The 20,485-nt window shown below is 40.4% G+C and overlaps 1 protein-coding gene across 2 annotated transcripts; it reads left to right on the top strand.

Moving 5' to 3' along the window:
* The first annotated feature begins 116 nt into the window (after window positions 1–116).
* On the top strand, window positions 117–20,326 carry prss12 (serine protease 12). 2 transcript variants are annotated; one of them, XM_080879195.1, is made up of 13 exons: window positions 117–1,190; window positions 2,306–2,444; window positions 3,533–3,705; window positions 3,860–4,007; window positions 4,643–4,821; window positions 5,797–5,938; window positions 6,052–6,269; window positions 9,469–9,610; window positions 11,539–11,744; window positions 12,335–12,413; window positions 12,984–13,106; window positions 16,308–16,603; window positions 19,079–20,326. In XM_080879195.1, exons 1-13 carry the CDS (start codon window positions 857–859, stop codon window positions 19,399–19,401), a joined length of 2,502 nt encoding a protein of 833 aa, XP_080735321.1. In that variant the 5' UTR covers window positions 117–856; the 3' UTR covers window positions 19,402–20,326. The 2 variants fall into 2 exon arrangements, with proteins under 2 accessions (XP_080735321.1, XP_080735320.1); XM_080879194.1 differs by having other exon boundaries at window positions 120–1,190; window positions 3,857–4,007.
* The last annotated feature ends 159 nt before the right edge of the window (window positions 20,327–20,485 follow it).

The raw sequence follows: 20,485 nt of genomic DNA, 5'->3' as shown, positions 1-20,485 counted from the left end.
TTCCCGACTAATAATTTAAACACCAATCACAACAGAGAGCGCTCACGTTACCCCAAGACGTACCAACCACTGACATGTAATGTTTTAGCAATTCCAGCTCACCTCACTGCGATGATTTCGTCGCTGACTTTATTGGTGATACGTTTTCATGCACTGGTTCACTGATAAGTAATTCTTAGCATTTGTTATATTTCACAATCTTTTAACTCGTGTTTTTAAACTCTTGCAGTCACAAAGGATTCAAGTTGCGATAGACAATGGAGCGTATTCATTTTTAAAGGAGAAGATTGTGCAAAATGATAAAAGCAAGTGCTTCAGATAGCTCAACTGCAAGAACGCACCTCAAATTAAGTCCTTACAAATCGGCTCCAAATGACTGAATACTTATAATTCGAGCAATAAAAATAACAACACCACGGTCTATACCATGCATTTTCATGTTTTATGTTATTGGAGCAAATGCCCTCATGTTTGAGAGCATTTGAATGCTGTGCGTCAGGAGGAGTTGTAGATTGTATTTTATAGAATATTTCTAAACTACTTGGTCGAGTGGGTAATGAGTAGTAAAGGGTACTGAAACATATAACACAATGCCAAAATAAAAGATCTAAAAAAACATTCCTATTTGAAAATATAGGTACACTACAGTTGGTCAAATCAGTCATCTGAGGAAAATTACTTCCATCATGTAGCCCATGTTATTGAATTTTCGTTGGAGGACTGCCTTGCCTATACAAAAAAGAAAAAGGGGTTTCATCGATCCGCAGCGTTCTCACTCTCGTCCCACGGCTGGGCGAGAGGCTGACTGGACGCGTGGAAACCCTTAGCTGATGATAGGATCCGTCATAGCCCTAACATGAATGTGCCATTTTTTGTTTTAAAAGCCGCTCTTTTGGCTGCGATCAGCACTCGCTGTTATGCCAGCAGCGTCCCTTCATTCATCCTGCCGTTCACCGACTGTGCCGGGAGTCGTGGGAAAGACGGCTTCTACCGGGGAGCGATAGACGTCACTGAGTCCGGCACCCGGTGTATGAACTGGACCGAAGTCTCCGGCTTCGACGAACGGTACCCGGGCAAAGGCATAGGCGAGCACAACCACTGTCGCAACCCGGACGGCCGAATCCGACCCTGGTGCTTTTTTAGGAACCACAGAGGCAGAGTAGACTGGGGGTACTGCGACTGTAAACAAGGTAAACACGCAGGCCTAGTAGCAGCAGCTTTATTGTGTTTTATAGGCATTAACAGCCTCGAAATTGTACAACGTGGCTACAAATATTACACCTAGAAGAAGGTGAAATCCCCAGATGAGCAGGATTCAAGACATGCTACAGCAGATAAAAGGCCAACATGAATGGAATGAACATTTTTATAGGGGCTGAGAAGCTGTTGATACATGTGTTTTTACAGTACTGTGCAGCTGAGTCATAGAGCATCCACCCATGGAATCATTAAAGCCTGCCATACCTTTGGTTTACCAGGGTGTGAATGTAATTGTTCATATGAAAATATTTGTGTTTTCAGCTCTTCCTTTTTTAAAAATCCATATGCAGCTGTATTACATTACAGTTTTGGTGTCAGTTATTGAACGTTTTAACAATTACATGCCGGTAAGTCAGGTGTTCAGATTCAGTGTGTTTACAATTGCACATGGAAGACAGCCATAGGGTGCTCAGGCACCTATGAATATTTAGGGGCATGAATTTGTGTGAGTGTGCGTTGGCATGGATGTGCACCCAGGCATTCGCTGTAAGCTTCTTACTTTACAATGTAAAGCAATCAGGTTACCCTGATGCATGCTCACACACTGAACGACTATACCTGCAAATAACGAATCTGAAAAACACATTTTGTAATCATCTTATATTTATCTTATTCTTCTTATATCATATTGATCTTATGGGTTATAAATATTTAGGTCATGAATTGCATTGTGGGGCAGCACAGGAAGAACACGTCTCTCCACTTTTGAAGGAACTGGCTGTGCAGATAGATAATATCAAAAGGTGTGACATTTAAAATAAACAATCAGACATATCGTTTGCATTCTTTAATATTTCACTTTTTGACATTACTGTCTTATTTTTTTGTGTGATGTGGTGAAACACACATGAAAACATGAAAACATGGCCGGTGATCTATGTGTGTTTTAGAGCTCGCATAGTGTCTCTTTTTCTCTCCTGACTTTGTGCCAGTTTTAGCCCCCCCCCCCCCACACACTTTAAACTCAGGTGTTCCCCAAAAAGATTCTTTTGCACATTACATACAGTTTTACATCTACTTTTCTCCAACCGTCTTTCCATCTCAGGCTCTGTCCGTCTGCAAGGTGGCCGCTCCAAGCTAGATGGCAGGGTGGAAGTGTACCTTGGGGGAACGTGGGGGTCCATTTGTAGCAACGACTGGGGAGACGAAGATGCTACAGTGGTCTGCAGACAGCTGGGCAAGGGGTGAGAGAGAGCACAAACACGTACACATATGCTTAAATGTGCGGTATTTATTTTATCCCTCCCTCTCACATACGTCTTTAGACAGAGGTGCAGGTTCTGTCACCATCTGCCGTTAAATTCATAACTGCTAACAGAGCTTCATTCAGGCACGCTCCTCTTTTCTGCTCGACGCTTCTTGTTTGACTCTTACATTCCAGCCCTCTATTCCCCAGAGGCACTTAAATACCTCGAGTGTCGTGCCGTTTACGTTGTTTCTCGCATACTCGTCCGTTCTCTGTTTCTGTTTTTCACATGTGCCTCTTACTGTGTCTCGTGGACTTGATTATGAGATGTTGTCATGCTTCTCAAGGGAGCCTGTAGTCAGATTGTATATAACAGCACAGTCCATAGTCAGTTGAGAAACTGTCCTGCTCTCCCTGGAGAACAGAGAAACTCTTTGACTTATTGCACATGCTGTCACTAACACCAGCGCTGGCACACGTTCTGATACGAACACTTGCCCGCGTGTGTTTGTACTCACACAGGAGTCAATGAAAGTCCACAGCAGAAAGGAAGAAGGGCAAATGTCAGGCATATGTCATTTGGAGTGCTTGGTGATGACTTTCACATGCTTAATTATTGAAAGCTGTTGGGTGTAAGGACTACTAACGGCATTGGCCCAGAGCAACAGATTATGCATGTGCAGACAGCTCAAGCTTACTGCTAGCAGGTTAATAAAGCTGCCTGCTTGTAATTTGTAACTCTTGTTATTAAATGAGATTTGGATCAGTGTCAGGTGGCATGATGGTGCTGTGTGGAGCTTGCATGTTTTCCCTGTACCTACTTCCAGGTTATCTGGTTTCCTTTAACATTCAAAAGACATGTTAGGTTAATGACTCCTTCTAAATTGGCCGCAGAGAGGATGTGAGAGTGTAGTAGCCCTGTTATGGACTGTTTCTGGCCAAGTGTGAGTCGGAATAGTCTCCAGTCAACCCGTGACCATAATTATGAAAACGGATGGAGGGGTGGATGGGTTAGTGTCAGCTGGAATATTAAAAAGCTTTTCAAATTACTATAACTAACATGTTTCCCTTTTGATGTTCTTCCAGATTTTCAGGTCGCGCTCGAGCAGTTCCTCTGTTCCGTCCAGGCACAGCCAAGCTCCACTGGACAGCAGTCCATTGCCAAGGCAAAGAGCCAGACCTGCTCCAGTGTCCCAAGGCAACCTGGAATGGCGAGGAGTGTTCTCTGGTTGCAGCTGTTACCTGCAACCAGCAGCCAGGTAATTATAGATCTGCCATGGGAGGTTTGTGAGAATAAGTTGAAAGAAATCAAATGATCTTACAAACTACAAATTTCAATAAATATATACTTTAAAAATATACAAATAAAAAAGCAGCATACTGTGTGCTTTTTGCTTGCTCACACTTCAGCAGGTGTGTCCCTTCCCATAAGGCTGGTGGGAGGCCGGTCAAAGTCAGAGGGCAGGGTTGAGGTCCTCCATGCCGGGGAGTGGGGTTCCATCTGCGATGACCAATGGGATGACAGTGACGCAGAGGTGGTGTGTCGACAGCTGGGGCTGAGGTTAAGTCGTATTGACACACACACACACACACACACACACACACACACACACACACACACACACACACACACACACACGCACGCACAAACACACACAATGATACAAATGTTCATATTCAAATTAGCATAAAGGAAATACACTGCCGGTGTGACAGAAGTGAGAAAAAAATGTGTGGCAGAAAGATACAGAAGGCAGCTGGAGATGAGTTTGTGCGGGTATCCCTCCGTCTTTCTCTCCCTCTGTCTCCAAAAGTATGACAAGTATTCTTTCTATTCAGACACAGAGGAAGAGGAGCAAGCAGTAAAGAACATCTGGGGGTCAGACAGTGAATCAGGCTCATTGTTCCTGCTAGAATTCTAGCACCACAGAGATATGCATATTTAGCAGCGCTATACAGGGAGCAAATACATCGCAATGTTTACATTTGCAGGGATGTGCGTGACAAGCAGTGTCCCGATATTAAAAATGACATATAATGTGCTCACTCTGTAAATCCTCTAAATTAAAGGAGAAAAGGATACGGTATTGTATGCGCTGCATTTTGTACGTCATGTCCAATGAGCACATGTGTTTTGCATTAGTATTACTAGAGCCAAAATGTCTTAGAATTCTGCATCTTTCCTTTTCTTTGTAGTGGCGTTGCAAGGGCATGGGGCCAGGCACATTTTGGCAAGGGTTCAGGCCGCTTGTGGTTGGACGAGGTGCGTTGCACAGGCAATGAGCTCACTCTGGAGCAATGTCCAAAAAGTGCATGGGGAGAACACAACTGTCTGCACTCTGAAGATGCAGGGGTCTCCTGCAATCCTCTTACAGGTAGATCACCAAATAATCATTGTTAGGAGCAAAGACATCAAAGTGGGATACACACAGACATGTTTATATATATAGAAATCAAAGCTTCTCACCTTATACCGGAAACATCAGGAAGTTCCCATGACCCTTAAAGATTTTGCTTTTTGCTTTTGTTGCTCTCTCTTCCCACATTTTTGACGTATCAAGCACAGGTGTAACTGATAACATTAACAACAAGAAGCACTCTGAGAGCGCAAACCTTCACCAAGGCAGCTCAGCCTCTGGATTGTATTTACCTTTACGGGAGTAGAAGAGGTCTGTAGTAAAAACAATTGGCCTGTTTTAGTGCCCTGTGGAAACTCATTTTAATATCCTTGACATAATTTTGATTTTTGTTCCCCCCCCCCCATAAAAAGAAACTTTTTCAGATCCATTGTATATGTATTCCAATTGTTATGTATTTAAAGAATTATAACCTGTTACTGTCAGTTACATGAGAAAGTCATAATAAAATATTGTGATTTTTGTAATCTTACTATATCATTCGCTATATGTGTATATTTTGTCATTACAGCGGCAGTAAGAAACAGTTTTAAAAAGTGCTATATAGCATTATTAACTCTTTGACCTTCATATCTAGTCAGTCTTTTGACCTTGAAGGAGTGGTCAAAGGTCAAATGTGACATGATACTTTAAATTCTTACCAATAAATCCTTAGGCTGACCTTTGGTAAATTACATCTTGGTGCATTTGGTTCAGACAGGATTGACCAGAGCTTTTTTGTTCATTACAACATCAGTAATTACACTCTGAATGTTTACAGTGCAGTTAATAGCTTTGCTGTGCTCCGTTATTTCCTGCAAAACTTAAAAAAACGATAAAAGTAAAATATGTGACTTTTGGAAGAAATCTAGAAGAAATTTATTCACATTCAAAAGGAGATTTCTCTTTCTCTCGACCCGTTTATCCCCAATCACTCTCTCACTTTCTCTCCAGATGGTACTATTAGGTTGGTTGGGGGTGCCGGCAGCCACGAGGGACGTCTAGAAATCTTCTACCGTGGTCAGTGGGGAACGGTGTGTGACGACGGCTGGACAAACTCAAACACGCAAGTGGTGTGCCGACAGCTTGGCTACAGGTAATGTAAAGTATTTCCCACCCGTTCACACACCTTTGTATTTATTCCAAATCATTGCTCATAAATAACTTAAACATGTTTGTTTGATTGCGGATGTGTGTCTGCATGTGCAGGTTCGGAGAGACTCTCTCTCCTGGAGTGCCAGATACTCCAGTTCCACGCTTTGGGGTGGGCTTAGGTCCTATTCTGTTGGATGATGTGAGCTGCACGGGGAAAGAACCTAGTTTATTGCTGTGCAACAGGAGGGAGTGGCTGCACCACGACTGTACACACCAGGAAGATGTTAACATTGCATGCAACCCTGAGCACAATGGAGAGGGTCTTCCAATCAGTAAGAGAATACATTAAAAGGTTATATATGGGAGAGATGCATGGTTTTGTATGTGGTTATGTATACTGCAACTTGTATGTGACTATATATATATGGCACAGTTTTTTTTTGAAGCATAGTGCTAGTTGAAGCTTTAGGCTGGATTATTATAACAACATAGGACATATATTGGGCGTGCAGGCATGCATAATCTCTAAATCTTTCTGGATAATGTTTTAGGAAAAGAGGTTGTTATGCACACATTTACATTCATACTTTTTTTTCAGAAATATAATTCAGGGCTCGTAGTTCATCATAAGAAAGAAGTGTATTTTTACATCCCCTTATGATATTTTAATGCTCTCCAGTTTTACTGATTTTAGTCTATATTAAGACTTTCAGTATTGCTGATCAGTGGATTTTGTTTTTCCCCCTCTCATGTTTGGTTGGCCTTGGCCCAGTAGAGATCGCCTCATTGCATAAATGGGATTCCCCAGGAGTCAATCAAACTGTTGTACTTTCCAAGAAATGAATTTAGTTTCCATTCATCAGCAGAATGTCACTTGTGTGTCAGTCAGGTGTTCGGACCTATTACAGCTGAAAGATCAACATCAAAGATAATAAATCTGGTCTGTTGGGCATGCACCACGCATTCAAAATTTCCTTAGAATTACACAACAGGCTTTGCTTCATTTCAAATACTGAACAGAAGGTCATTGCCAGTTTTCCATTGTTGCTGTTTACAGAAAAACAAAGTGCAGAAAACACACATAAAGAATTATACTAAATATGGAACTATATTTAGTATAATTCTTTCATTTTACATAAATGTATTTTAAATTGCTGTTACAACAATATTACTTTATATCTGCCAGGCCCACTGATGCCACCATCAGTGGGCCTGGCAGATATAATCTGCATGAGATATTCTGATAGATCCTTTTAGGATTAGTGGGCTAAGCAAATGTAACAAGGGAGACTAATAAATAGACAAAATTATTACTCTTAGTAACAAAAATACAAATTATGAAGGACTCTTGTATCCTGGCTTTCCACTTGTAGGCCAACTTTATAATCAGGGAGAAATGGCTGTTTAATTTGGTGGGTTTAGCCAAATGATTAAAACGTCTTTGTAATTTGCCTTTCCTTTCATAAAAACAGATAATGGAAGGGCAAGCTGATCTGAAATCTGTTCCTGACATGTCTGCCGCAACCTGCAGGCAATTAAACCTCATCGTGTGTAGAAAAACAAAGTCAGCCTTTTTCAAGAGACACAGGGAGAGGATGATATAAGCCATGCTAACTCTAGTAAGCACAGCTGTCAGTTGGTTTTTCCAGCCTTAATAACTTGGCATCATGGTAAAGTCATCATGATCAAATGACTCCACTACAGACCCTTTACCTATAAGTCCTGATGGTACAATCACATCTGCCAGGCACCAGTGCACTAGTATGGCCAACCTATCGCATAACACAAGATCTATGTCTATAGCTTCCAGACAGCAATAAAGTTCTGCAAGGGTAAGAGATGCTGGCGGGTAAAGTTTCATACATCTCTGTATGGCTCAGATGTCTCAGGTTTCAGATCATTCTGCAAATGTCGCGTGCACAAGTCTAATAAGTCTAGCCCATGACACAGAAAACACTGTGTTTTTTACATCCTGAGTGAGGGCAGGTTTGAAGTTTGTGTAGAGAGAGCGCATACAAAATGAAATGGCTGCTTAATTTGGTGGGTTTAGATGGCTTACATTGTTTGGCAATAGCCTCAGGGACGCTCTTACCCCACAAAAATGCAACTCAAGAATTCTGTTATTACTGTGGAGCATTTGTATGCGCGTCTGATTACGTGTTTGCGTTTGAGTGTTTACATGTGTGAGCAAAACCCCACTTCATCCCTCGGCATGCCAAAGACAGATCAGGCTGTGTTGTTTTTGGAAAAGGGAAAAAAGTAACTAGCCAGGCAGGATAAACCAGGCACTCAGCCTTTCACTTTAACTCTCTGTTGTGATAGATCATCACATTAAGGCCGTGTCAGAGCAGTAATGTAGTGTGTGTGCATATCTTTACTTTTATTACTCATGCTGAGGGGATATAAATATGGCTCCACATAGTCACATTGAAAAGACCTTCCCTCCTGAACAGAGCTCACTGATGTAAATCATTAAAATCTACACTAAAGCCTTTTATGTTAATGTTGGCACTTGATACAGGTTATGATTAAAACTGGGGTAATCTGAAGAAAATTATATAGGTAATGTTCACTAGTTGATTAAACACAATTCTGTGTGTGTTTGTGTGTGTGTGTGTGTTTGTGTGTGTGTGTGTGTTAAGACAGGAAGAACTGTTTGTGTTTCTAAGGATGGACAAACATTTCCTTAATTGCCAACACCAACTAAGATGTAAACATTCCCACAATTAATTCTCCCTCCCCTAAATCTCACCCTTCTAAATGTCCTATGTCCCAAAAGCACAGTCATTAAGAAAATTTTGGTATTTCATTTACTGTAATAGAGCCAGAATCATTTTATACTGAGGTTCCCTGCTTAGGAATGTTTAGACTACGAAGCACAAAAAAATGATATCTCTGAAATGATCTCTTAAAGAAACAAAGAAGGACGCAAAGAAAGAAAATTCCATGAGAAAATCTTTCTTCTTTCGATCTAGGTATGTTGATTCAGTGGCAAAACAAAAAAAATCAGATTTAGCTGAAACTTAGAAAGAAGGTAAACTGATCCTGAAAATGTCTACAGACGGGAAAGACATTAGTATACACTTAAATGTGTTTGGTGTGAGTGTGTGCGTTTGTGTGTGCATTTTGGGGCATCTGTATGCTCACAACTATTAGATCAATGTAGAGCTTATACTGATTTGATTAACAGTGTGAGCGAACACTTGAAAGAAAGAACAAGAGAAAGTGTGTGCGTGTGAAAAAATGAGATGAGAGCCAATAAAGATAAAGATAAACAACCACACACACACAACTACACACACACAGACTGTGTTTTCGTGCAAGAACATAGACAGGTGTTCCAGCTACTTTATTTGTAGAGGGCATGTACACACATGCTTCTATTCCTAGACAGATCAGGTTTGTTAGAGGAATGTTTGCTTCTTTGAACATTTCAAGACTCTGGGTGTTAGACATCTTCAATCAACTGAGCCAGCATGTGATCTTCATGCACTGTCAGCCTAAACTGTTGTGTGTGTATGTGTTCTTCAGGTGTACCAGTGAGACTAGTAGGAGGAGAGAGCCCTAGAGAAGGGCGTGTCGAGCTCTATCTGTCCGGTCAGTGGGGGACTGTCTGTGATGATGGATGGACTGATCATGATGCTGAGGTTGTCTGCAGGCAGTTGGGATATAGGTATTTAAGTTGGAATCGGCTAATTTCACACACACACACACACACACACACACACACACACACACACACACACACACACACACACACACACACACACACACAGCATTGATTCACTAGCTCATTATGTCCCAACCAATCCTTTGATTGACAGTATGTCAGAAAATAATAAAACTGGTTAAAAAGAAAAAAGTGCAAGCACTTATGGACAGGATCAGCATCACTGAAACAGAGGTACTGTGAAGTGTTTGAGAAAAGCTTAGCTGAAAGTTGTAGAAATGCAATGTGATCTCCTCGTACATTATACTCACTTAAGTGAATCCAGACTGAATCTACTCGGTTTGCAAAATCCATCACCCCATTTCTTCATCTCACAATCCTTACCTGCTTCCATGTTGCCTTCATCACACGTCTGAAATGCTCAAGTTTATTTACAGTTTTTAAAAAAAAAGCTACAGTGGATTATAAATCATAAAAAATGACTGCGTTTCATTATTTATTAATTTTCTTTCTTTGATTGTAGTTGTTAAGATGTTTTGGTATGAGCTTTTCATGGTGACCTTTCTGTTACCTTTACAAAAATAAACATTCGATTTAAAACACAGGCTAATGATGCAAAAGTCACATTTCAAGTATCGGATATGTTTCCTGGCACTTGTCCAGAGGCCTCCTTTTCATTTTCTTCTGAGACGCCTTTTTGTTTTCAAGAACAATGACAATGAGATGACAAGGGAAAACTTTACTATAACAAACTGTCTTATTTCCTTTCTCATCACTCCTCAGCAAAGATATTCATGAGAAAACGCTTGGCCCTCCTTTCCAACTTGAGTGGTTTATAGCCAAAGCAGCTCTTTTTTTTAACTGTTGTTGTACGTTAACCGCGGGTTGCCTCGGAGATACACCAAGCCAGCATGATGTCAGTCTTTAGGCGTTGCTCCAAGCAACTCGGAGGGTCACTTTCTACATACATTGTCTAGGGAGCTATTGAACACACAGATACAACATTAGATGAGTAAGTAAGAGACACAAGGTTCCCAGTGGATAACGAGACCTGTCACCCAACATACTCCAGGGATGCAACATAAGACCTTCTCTTTCTGTTATCTATCAGTCTTAATTAAATTCACAGTTACAGTCTGTACCTACACAAGTTCATCCTACAGGCCAGTGTGTGTTAGTTCTTTGCTAATTTAAGTCAGGGGTGAGATAATGGTGCAAAGTTTTGCTATCCTTTGTCAACCTAGTTTGCGTCACATTCTGAGAAGGTCAAATGTTAACATCTAAACCAATTTGTTGTCACCGCCTTCACTTACGCACCTAAACAGGTCTATGTAACAACAAATAATGTTCAACTCTTATTTAAAGACATTTGTAAATGGAATTTTGAAAAAAGCCTCATCACTCACGTCAGTCAGTTTGTCTGACTTGTTACAGCTGAAAGATAAAGAAAAGACGTCTGTTCTGCATGCGCCGCACATTCAAATTTTCCTTAGAATGTTACACAACAGACTTTGCTCCATGTCAAATACCAACAGAAGGTCATTGTCAGAGTTTTCCATTGTTGCTGCTTGTGCAAAAACAAGTGCAGAGCTCCAGTGCAGTTCCATATTTAGTATAATTCTTTTATTTTACATCAATATATTTTAAATTGCTGTGGCCATAATAGAACTTTATATCTGTCAGGTCCACTGATGGTGGGCACTAACTCTTCTTCGGAACTACCATCAGATCTCCCACGTTATCTAAATATTTTTACTAAGACTTACTTTTTTACTTAATTTGTGCCACAGATCTTTTTTTCCCCTCTGATCATAAAGAACGTGTGTTTCTCAGAATGTGTTACTTTTTGGACAGTTCTGCCTGTTCTTGTGTTTGTTTTCTATAACTGAGAAAGCGATGTAGTGAAATGCGTATACGTCTGTCCTCTCAAGTGGCGTGGCAAAGGCCCGCGTGATGGCATACTTCGGTGAAGGGACGGGGCCCATCCACGTGGACAATGTGAAGTGCACTGGTGAAGAGCTTTCTTTAGCTGATTGTATCAAAGAGGTTCCAGGAACACACAACTGCCGCCACAGCGAGGACGCTGGGGTCATATGCGACTACGGAGCTCCGCAGCCCAGCTACAAAGTGGTGAAAGGTCAGTCAGTTAGTCAGGACCTGGTTTTCACTTTATAACTCTGAAAACAAATAGAGCTTCTATTATTCATCTGGAAACTATACTGTGTTTAGCAAACACGTCCAAAATGTTATACACACCCGAAAACTCAAAAGATATAAATGGCTGAAGAAAGGACCAGCGTAAGAGTTTAAGCAGAAAGTGTGGGACTTCGATGACTGTGTGTATCCAGATGGTAAAATGGAGAGTTTTACAGTATTATTGCTTCATCCTGTCAGTGACACGTCAGGGCAGACGCACAAAATGCTCTCCATTACCTGCACATGTTCTGATGCTACCATTTCTCACATAACCAATGCAGGACTGTATTTTGTCTCGTTTTGCATGTAGTTTTGGACATCACATAGACAAACAGTGAAAGGAATCACTTTATTTATTTATTAATTGAATTCAGGTTCATATTATAGTAGGAAAAGAAGAATTATGCTTCTGACCAGACTAAACATTTAATAAAACCAACACTGGAGCTGAGATGTATGGTTTAGCAATCATCACCCTCCCACAGGCTCTCAAATATACACAACCACTGGTCCCTCTTTTGTCTCTGTCAGATCCTGTGGACTCAATTTGCGGTCTGCGGCTCATACACACTCGCCAGAGGAGAATCATAGGAGGAGAAAACTCTCTGAGGTAAGTTGGCAGGGAGAGCAGGGATTAATACCAGCATGGAAAAATCCTGTCAGAGAGCTAGAATAAAGAATAATGGCCACATTTTCAAGCAAACCTTAGATAGAAAACAGCTGATCTGAGGGCTATAGGCAAAGAAAACTGTGTGTGCAGACAAACATCAAGATACATTGTGTGGGGACGCATGTTTTAAAACAAAGCAGGTCCATACACAACACTGTGAAACAGTATTGAGCCACCCCTTATTTCATTTTATTTAACTAAGAAAATGGGAAATCTACCTCTCTTTTTTGGATGTCAGCTGCCTTTTGGTTCTATAATCTATTAAGATGATCCCACCCTTCATTAATGGTGAACTTCCTGCACTTGTCTAGTATTCTTAATTTGTTTAAGAGCACACACCGTGCCAAGATGTGCCACGTTTTCAGCCAATAGTTCTTTGTTTTTTGTAAAAATACAATTTTACCTTTAAGTTATACAAAGTGTGTGTTTATTTGATGTTTCTGTCACAAGCTGCTAGTAAGAAAGTGCCTAAAGATACAATTTAAAGTTCTTTGGCTGTTTTCTTTGTAGGGGTGGCTGGCCATGGCAGGCTGCTATCCGTTTGCGAGGATCTCGAGTAGATGGGAGGTTGGTTTGTGGAGCAACTCTCATTGACACCTGTTGGGTCCTCACTTCGGCACACTGCTTCAAAAGGTCAAAAACACACATCCGCTATTACACAAATACACTGGCTTTTTTCATATCGCACATATTAGACTTTTGAAGTGGAAATGTGGATTGTGCTTACACATATTTTGCTAAGTCTTAAAAGTGTTTTGCATAAAGTAGGATATTTGAATTCATCCCAAAGCAGCTCGACAATGTGTGCGCATGCACAAGACTGATGAAGGGCTGAGAACTGAACATTTGAGCATTATTCAGTGCTGGTTTGGCTGTGGTTATGGTGCAGGTGGCAGGAAGAAAGGCAATTGCTTCAACTCAACTTCATCTGGACTAGAGGCCTCCACATGATGCCACAAACCGAACATCTATCACCTAACGCATACAGTAGAGAAGGCAGTGGAAAAACAAATAGTCCACATTAAATGTTTACACAGTACATGTTGGATTGTCAGGCTTTATTTTACTGATAATATATTTTGGTTGTTACTGGGTTTTAGTTCCATTGGTGGGGTTTAGTGGGAGAACCACAGCCCCGTAAAGACCCCAGAAGGTCCATGACTATAAATCCAAGTGTTTCCACATTTCAGAGAGGAAGAAGTCTTTCACTAAATCTTTCCCAGTGCCGTTTCCTGAGCCATTTCCAGACCACTTTAGCTGTCAGAGGCTGTATATGCAAGAACTCCTCTCCTCTGTGAAAGTGCTACTTTCAGCTACTTCGAAACGATACACAGGAAGTGCTCCAAATTAACTATACTTTCTTACAGGAGGTAGATTTAGGTAGTAGTGATTACTTGGTGATTAGTTAATCACCAGGGTAAGATTAAACTGACGACTGTTATACTTGCTCAAAAGCTGCATTGTAAGCCTTGTGGAACCTTCGACAGTTATCCTCAAACATAATGCTTTAATTGTTCTTGCGCTGCAAGAGAACGTTTCTCATAGTTTTCGTGTGGCTGCCGTTTTATTGATTCAGAGGGCCAGAGCTACTTAAGAAACAGCCTAAAGGAACTCACCTTTTAACTTGTGAGGTGGGGCTAACATGGAAGACTGATGAATGAGAGCCAAGTTTATCTAATATTAGCATCTCATTATTAGCCTATTCCTTGAACAGTACAGCTTCTTGACGTGTTTTCACTGCAATTTTAAGGCTTATCTGTATTTCATGAAGTCTAAACTGCAGTCACCTGAAGGCACTTTTCATTGTGAAAGTCATCACAGGTGTGAAAGTCTTTTGTGCTGTTTTGTGTTGCGCTCGCTGTTTAACCTTTGCGAGTCTTTGTGCATTTATGGTGTGACCTACAGGCCATAAATGCCCTGCAGGTCTCACCGGTGCCACTGCCACCCAGTTCTGCTATTTAGGACTTCAATAGTGATAGTCAATCAGCTTAATTCCCTGATATTGGTTTTCAATGCCTCAAGCTGTTGGCCTCGGTTATGACAGCTATGAAAAGAAATTTGCTGTATGCGAGCCAGAGGACATAGAGCTGTGAAGACTTCCGACTTCACGGTGTCGCCTTTCATCCAGTATACTCCAAAATAGAGTGATACATAAACAAGCACAAAGTTACACACAGCAACAAGCAACGTAATACTATGCGGCCCTTTAGGTCAGAGAAATTAGATGAGCAACTTGGTGTATTCACTTATGTTCGCTCGATTTTGCCTACAAGTACAGATGGCTTAAATATGAAATAAGTGCAGCTGTTCAACCTTTAGTAGCATGACCATGTTGTTTGATTCTCTTAGTATGTTTATGAAAAATGGTCTCATCTTATTGCAGCCAACACATAAACCGATTATTTTCTTGTAGCTGTACAGCTGCAGGTGTGCCAACAATAATATTACACACAGATTTCAGCAGCAGCAGCAATATGTGAAAAATCCATCATAATCTGGAGATTTTGCCTTAAGCGCAGGAAGCCTGGTTGCTCGTGCCACTTCATTTACTTTTTTAATGTAAATAGTCAATGTGAGCTGTATTTGTGACTGTGTGCTTGTGAAGATTTACGTAGTCAAAAGGCTCGTCAGCAGTGTCTCTGCTCTGCCAGGGACCCGGTAGCATTCCCAGGTCAGGCGATCTTTCCGGAAAGACTGCACCATATGTAACGAGACACGGAGACTTGGCTCCTTCTTTAACTCTTCTTCATTTACCTGTTTCTTTGCACTCTGGTGCACCTTTCTATGTCCCTCCCTTTCCATTTCAAAGACACCAGACACCAAAGAATTAATTGAATGTGTGAAAAACGCTGGTATGTCATGCTATGAGTCAGATAATCACAGCTTTGCACAGATGGAGTGACAGATTTGCTGTCACTCTTGTCTTTAGTCATACTCTGTTTGTTTAGACCAGGGGTAGGCAACTCCAGGTCTCGAGTGCTGGTGTCCTGCAGGTTTTAGATCGCACCCTGGGTTAACACACCTGAATCAAATGATTAGTTCATTACCAGGCCTCTGGAAAACTTCAAGAAATGCTGGAGAGTCATTTAGCCCTTTAAATCAGCTGTGATGGATCATGGACACATCTAAAACCTCCAGGACACCGGCACTCGAGGCTTGGAGTTGCCTGCCCCTGGTCTAAACAAACAGAGTATGACTAAAGACAAGAGTGACAGCAAATCTGTCACTCCATCTGTGCAAAGCTGTGATTATGAGATAGATGAGATTTTTGCGTGAATATTTTGTGCTGGATTGTTCCTCCCAACATTTAAACATACTTTTCAGATGTTTTGTGAATGTTGCTGAGAGAATAGCATTGTGTATTTGTACTGAAACCTGAAAGTCAGAGCCAGTCACTTTAGAGGATTGTACAGCTTTGTGAGCTTTGTGCATGCATGCATTTTACGCTCTTTCTACCATAACTCATAAAACTACTGTGTCTATATATAGATATATATATATGATATATATGATATATATATATATATATATATATATATATATATATATATATATATATATGATATATATATATATATATATATATATATATGATATATATATATATATATATATATATATATATATATATATATATATATATATATATAGATAGATAGATAGATAGATAGATAGATAGATAGATGATATATATATATATATATATATAGATAGATAGATGATATATATATATATATATATATATATATGTGTGTGTGTGTGTAGATAGATAGGTAGATATACATATACATACATAATATGTATATATACATATATATCTACAATTCTCTGCAGGTATGGAAACAGCACCAAGCAGTATAAAGTTAGAGTGGGAGATTACCACTCCCTCGTCCCTGAGGAATATGAAGAGGAGTATGGTGTCGATCAAATTGTGCTCCATCCAAGCTACCACACCCATAGCAATGATTACGACCTGGCCCTGGTTCATCTGTCACAGGGGGCAGTGGACAAGATGCCGGGAGAGTGTGTGTCATTCAGCCGTCATGTCCTTCCCGCCTGCCTGCCCATGAGGAAAGAGCGAGTGCTCAAACAAGCCAGCAACTGTCACATTACCGGCTGGGGCGACACAGGTGAGGGTGTGTATGTGTATTTGAGTGTTGAGTGGATAACCTGGGGTGCATAACCTGAAGTCACAAAACATTATGCAACGTTATGCAAAATACCCTTTAATCTTCATTCATAAATCTTTAACGCCACAGGGCCACAGTATTGTAGTGATTCCAAGAGGTCAAATGCACTGCAACTTAAAATAACACCAGCAAATACAAAAACGCTGCAACAGCACACAAAACACAACAGAAGTTGAATAAATCACAATAGTAGAAAAAAAATCTCTTAAACCACAACAGGGTTTTTCTGGGGAGGCGATATCATGATGGACCAGCTGCGGAAGTGACAAAAACCAAATGATGAGATTTTCAGACCAAGTTTGAAACACTCAAAAAAGCGGAGGATTCATCTGTGGGAGATATGAGGGAGGAAAAAGATGGAGGCAATGTGTGTTTTAATCACATGCTTCATTTCATATTGTAGATATGTGTTTGCTGTTAGCTTGCCACTTTTTGAGCTGGTCCATCACGTTATTGTCTCCCTCTCCATTTTGTTTTATGGTTTTGTTATTTATTTCTATAAAACACAACAAAAACCAAGCAAATATTTATTCTATTTGCTTGTGTTTTCTTACATTGTAGTGCTTTTCACCTCTCAAGGCCAACATAGATTTCACAAGAATCTCACATTTGCACGTTTTCAGTTCCATGTTAATTGTTAACTGAAAATAGTTTGTCACAATTACTTCTGCTGTCAAAAAAACGTATTTAAAAACTAACAGAGACCTCCAGATGCCCCTCAGTGTTAAAAAAAAAAAACTCTCAGCAGTAAGGCGATAAAGGGAAACAAGTGCACCCAAAGGGTTGTTTCTGTATTCAGTTAAGGGTGATTCTCCAAAGAGCAAAAAAATTCTATTCTCAATTGAATGTGTTTTTAAAGGTCACCTGCAAAGCCAGATGAAGTAAAGACGAGTCCGTCATCAGTGCTGTAAATTGTACTTGTTTGACTTCATTTTCTGTCTCTGTCCATACACCTGACCATATGCGCACATGCACATCTGTTAGTGATTTTTAAATTACACGCTGATGTCATTAATCACAGTGAGTCAAAAGAACACAGGACACGGTCAAGCTAGAACACACACTCCCTAAGATCCGAGCGTGTTTCACACATGGATTCTAAGTAGTGGACTGTACATGTGATAGAACATTGATGTTTGTGGAAAAGAGCGTTTTTATTAGCTTATTTAAGTGAGGCAATGCAGGCTATTCAGAGGGTGTGAGGACATGTGTGCTCAGTACAGCTGTTAGTGCCCCTCTGATATCACACACGCAAGCAAATTTTACACGTCTGCCATCCTAAGCTGCCTTGGATAGTTGGCAGTACTATGTGGCATTGGAGAGCATCAGAGAAAGAAACCACTCACAACTCCAGAGCTCTGAGCTGCAGAGCTCGGGGTGGCTGTAGCTCAGGTGGTAGAGCAGGTTCATCGGAGTATGAATGTGTGTGAATGTCAGTTAGAAAGCACCTAGGAAAAATGTGCTTGTGCGAATGGGTGTGAATGGGTGAAGCGCTTTGAGTGCTCAGAAGAATAGAAAAGCGGTATATAAGAACCAGTCCATTAGTTTGGTTGTTTGTCCCAGCGACACAATTGTAGAAATCCACGGGTTGCTGTGGTCGCAGTTCTTTTTGCTTCAATGCAAAAATGGGTTGCTGCTTGTTGTTTGGCCTTTAGGAGGCTATGTATGCTGTAATAGGTGTAAAAAGGCTGTTTTTTTTTTTTTTAAAAAGAGACGCAGTGTGGGAACCATGTGGAATAAAGAAAGCCACAAAGCTCGAAACTGACTTGTCTCCCAGTTCCCCTTCATACTGGCCAGTCAAGTTTCAGAAATTTAAACTTGACTGGCAAAAGTGATACTCGTGTGAAACACTGCTTCATAACCACAAGGATTAAAGGCTGTCTGGCACTGTGAGCTAAATGTTTAAAATCAGCATGCTACCATGTGATAATATTACTCAACGGAGTAAACATTTAACAGCTCAACATCATGTTGAGCCATGCTAACTTTATATTTACGTTTTGCACTAACCACATGCAGTCATGTGTTCTAGGTCATGTTTTGTATCTAAGTTGAGGGATAAACAGAAATTCTTGATGATGGCACTAAATGAGAATTCACTGTGAATAATTGTCATAAACACATCGTTTTTGTATGTTTGCCTCACTTTCCTTGAAATCCAATCATGATCGCACACACAATCTACCCAAATTTAATCTCACAACCCACACATCATACAGCATGTAGCAGCTGCTGTCAGTCAGAGTTAAATGCTGGATCTGTGTCTGAGAGCCATGAGATGCTGATGTTGCCGAAGATGCAGAAGAAAGTGCAGTTTTTCCTCCTGCTGCCCATTGAAACCTTGTTCTCTTTCTTTGGAGCATAAATTCAGGCGCACCTTTGAAACCTGCTGTTCTCTGCTCTCTCCTTTTCCAGGCCGTTCATACTCCAAGACCTTGCAGCAGGCTCCTCTGTCTCTGTTTCCACGCCGCCATTGCCAGGAGCATTTTCACACAGCCTTCACAAGCCGCATGCTCTGTGCCGGCAGCATCCACTCAGAAAGGCGTGTGGACAGTTGCCGTGGAGACAGTGGAGGTCCATTGGTGTGTGAGCGCCCAGGAGGGGGTTGGGTTGTTTACGGGGTCACATCCTGGGGTCAGGCCTGCAGGACACAGCAGTCCCCTGGTGTCTACACCAAAGTCTCCGCATTTAGCTCCTGGATACGCAAAGTAATTGGACGCGATGAAAAAAAGAAGTAATAAACTGAAAACAACGGTCTAAATCAAGAGGATTCATTTTCAGCCAGCTACTTGCATAAAAGGATATTTCAGTTATGAATACTTAATGTCATTCTTAATAATCCTGTGAGGTATATCACAATCTGACCTTTAGTGACATAAAGACAATGTTGGACTTTATTGTATTTTGTTTTTTGTCAAGGGAAATTATTCTTTAGCACTTATTTGACTAATTTAACATTTTTATGAGGTTTTCATTTCAAATGGTATATCCTGTAAGCTAAGCATCTCTTTGTTTATGTAGCATCACATGCAGCCCTTGATTATTGTTTTTTAAACTGTTTTCTGTGCTCACTTTCGTTATGAAGTTATATCTTGTAACTTATGTCATGAAATATGCTATTAAAACGTTGAAAAGGGACCACTGTGTTAGAACAAGCATACTGTAAATGTGCATGTACTCATGCTGAAACAGTATGTAATAGCACAATATTGCATACTTGCACTACGAAATCCTTTTTGGTACTTAATGCATGACATCTAGTGCTTCTGTGTTAAGTATTTTAGTCATATTGTCAAAGTGAAATATGATTTTTAACCTCATTTCATTCTTGTTTATGTAACGTTTTTGTGTGATTTCAGGTCTTGGTAATTCTCAGGCTTTTGCAATTGCTATCCAGTCAGTATTTGTCCTTGACTTAGCACTATGTGATGTATGCAGAAAAAGGAAGGGGCGTAAGTCCTTCTGATTTAAAGCACAAGCATTTTTGAAGTGTTGATCTATCACAGTGACTCAAAGGTCTTGGTCAGATAATTGAGGGTTGTCATGCTTCTAACAACAGTGAAAGGAGACAATCTGTTACACTTGAAAAAAGAAAAAAACACCCACTGCCTCCTTATTGTTAAATGATAAATGACCATGTTTTTTGTCTCAACATTTCTGGGTAAGCACAAATTTTGATAAAATTTATATTAAAAAAAAATCTGAGTTTGTGTTTTTAATTTAGATGCCAACATATGTGCAGTGTTCATATTTTATTTTTGGAGTAAAAAAAACCCCCAACGCATTCACTTTTACATTTTATACGACATGTCCTGTCTTTCC

This window comes from Rhamphochromis sp. 'chilingali', assembly GCF_963969265.1.
Source record: "Rhamphochromis sp. 'chilingali' genome assembly, chromosome: 4".
Taxonomy (NCBI): Eukaryota; Metazoa; Chordata; class Actinopteri; order Cichliformes; family Cichlidae; genus Rhamphochromis; species Rhamphochromis sp. 'chilingali'.
The sequence above is the reverse complement of the archived record's forward strand: the minus strand, read 5'-3'. Positions and strand labels throughout refer to the sequence as shown.

Excerpts from the sequence above, each read along its gene's own strand:
- prss12 (XM_080879194.1), top strand. The coding sequence starts at position 857 with ATGAATGTGCCATTTTTTGTTTTAAAAGCCGCTCTTTTGGCTGCGATC. Across the intron at positions 2,445-3,532 it reads TGCAGACAGCTGGGCAAGGG|ATTTTCAGGTCGCGCTCGAG; the intron begins GTGAGAGAGAGC and ends ATGTTCTTCCAG. Across the intron at positions 4,008-4,642 it reads TGTCGACAGCTGGGGCTGAG|TGGCGTTGCAAGGGCATGGG; the intron begins GTTAAGTCGTAT and ends TTTTCTTTGTAG.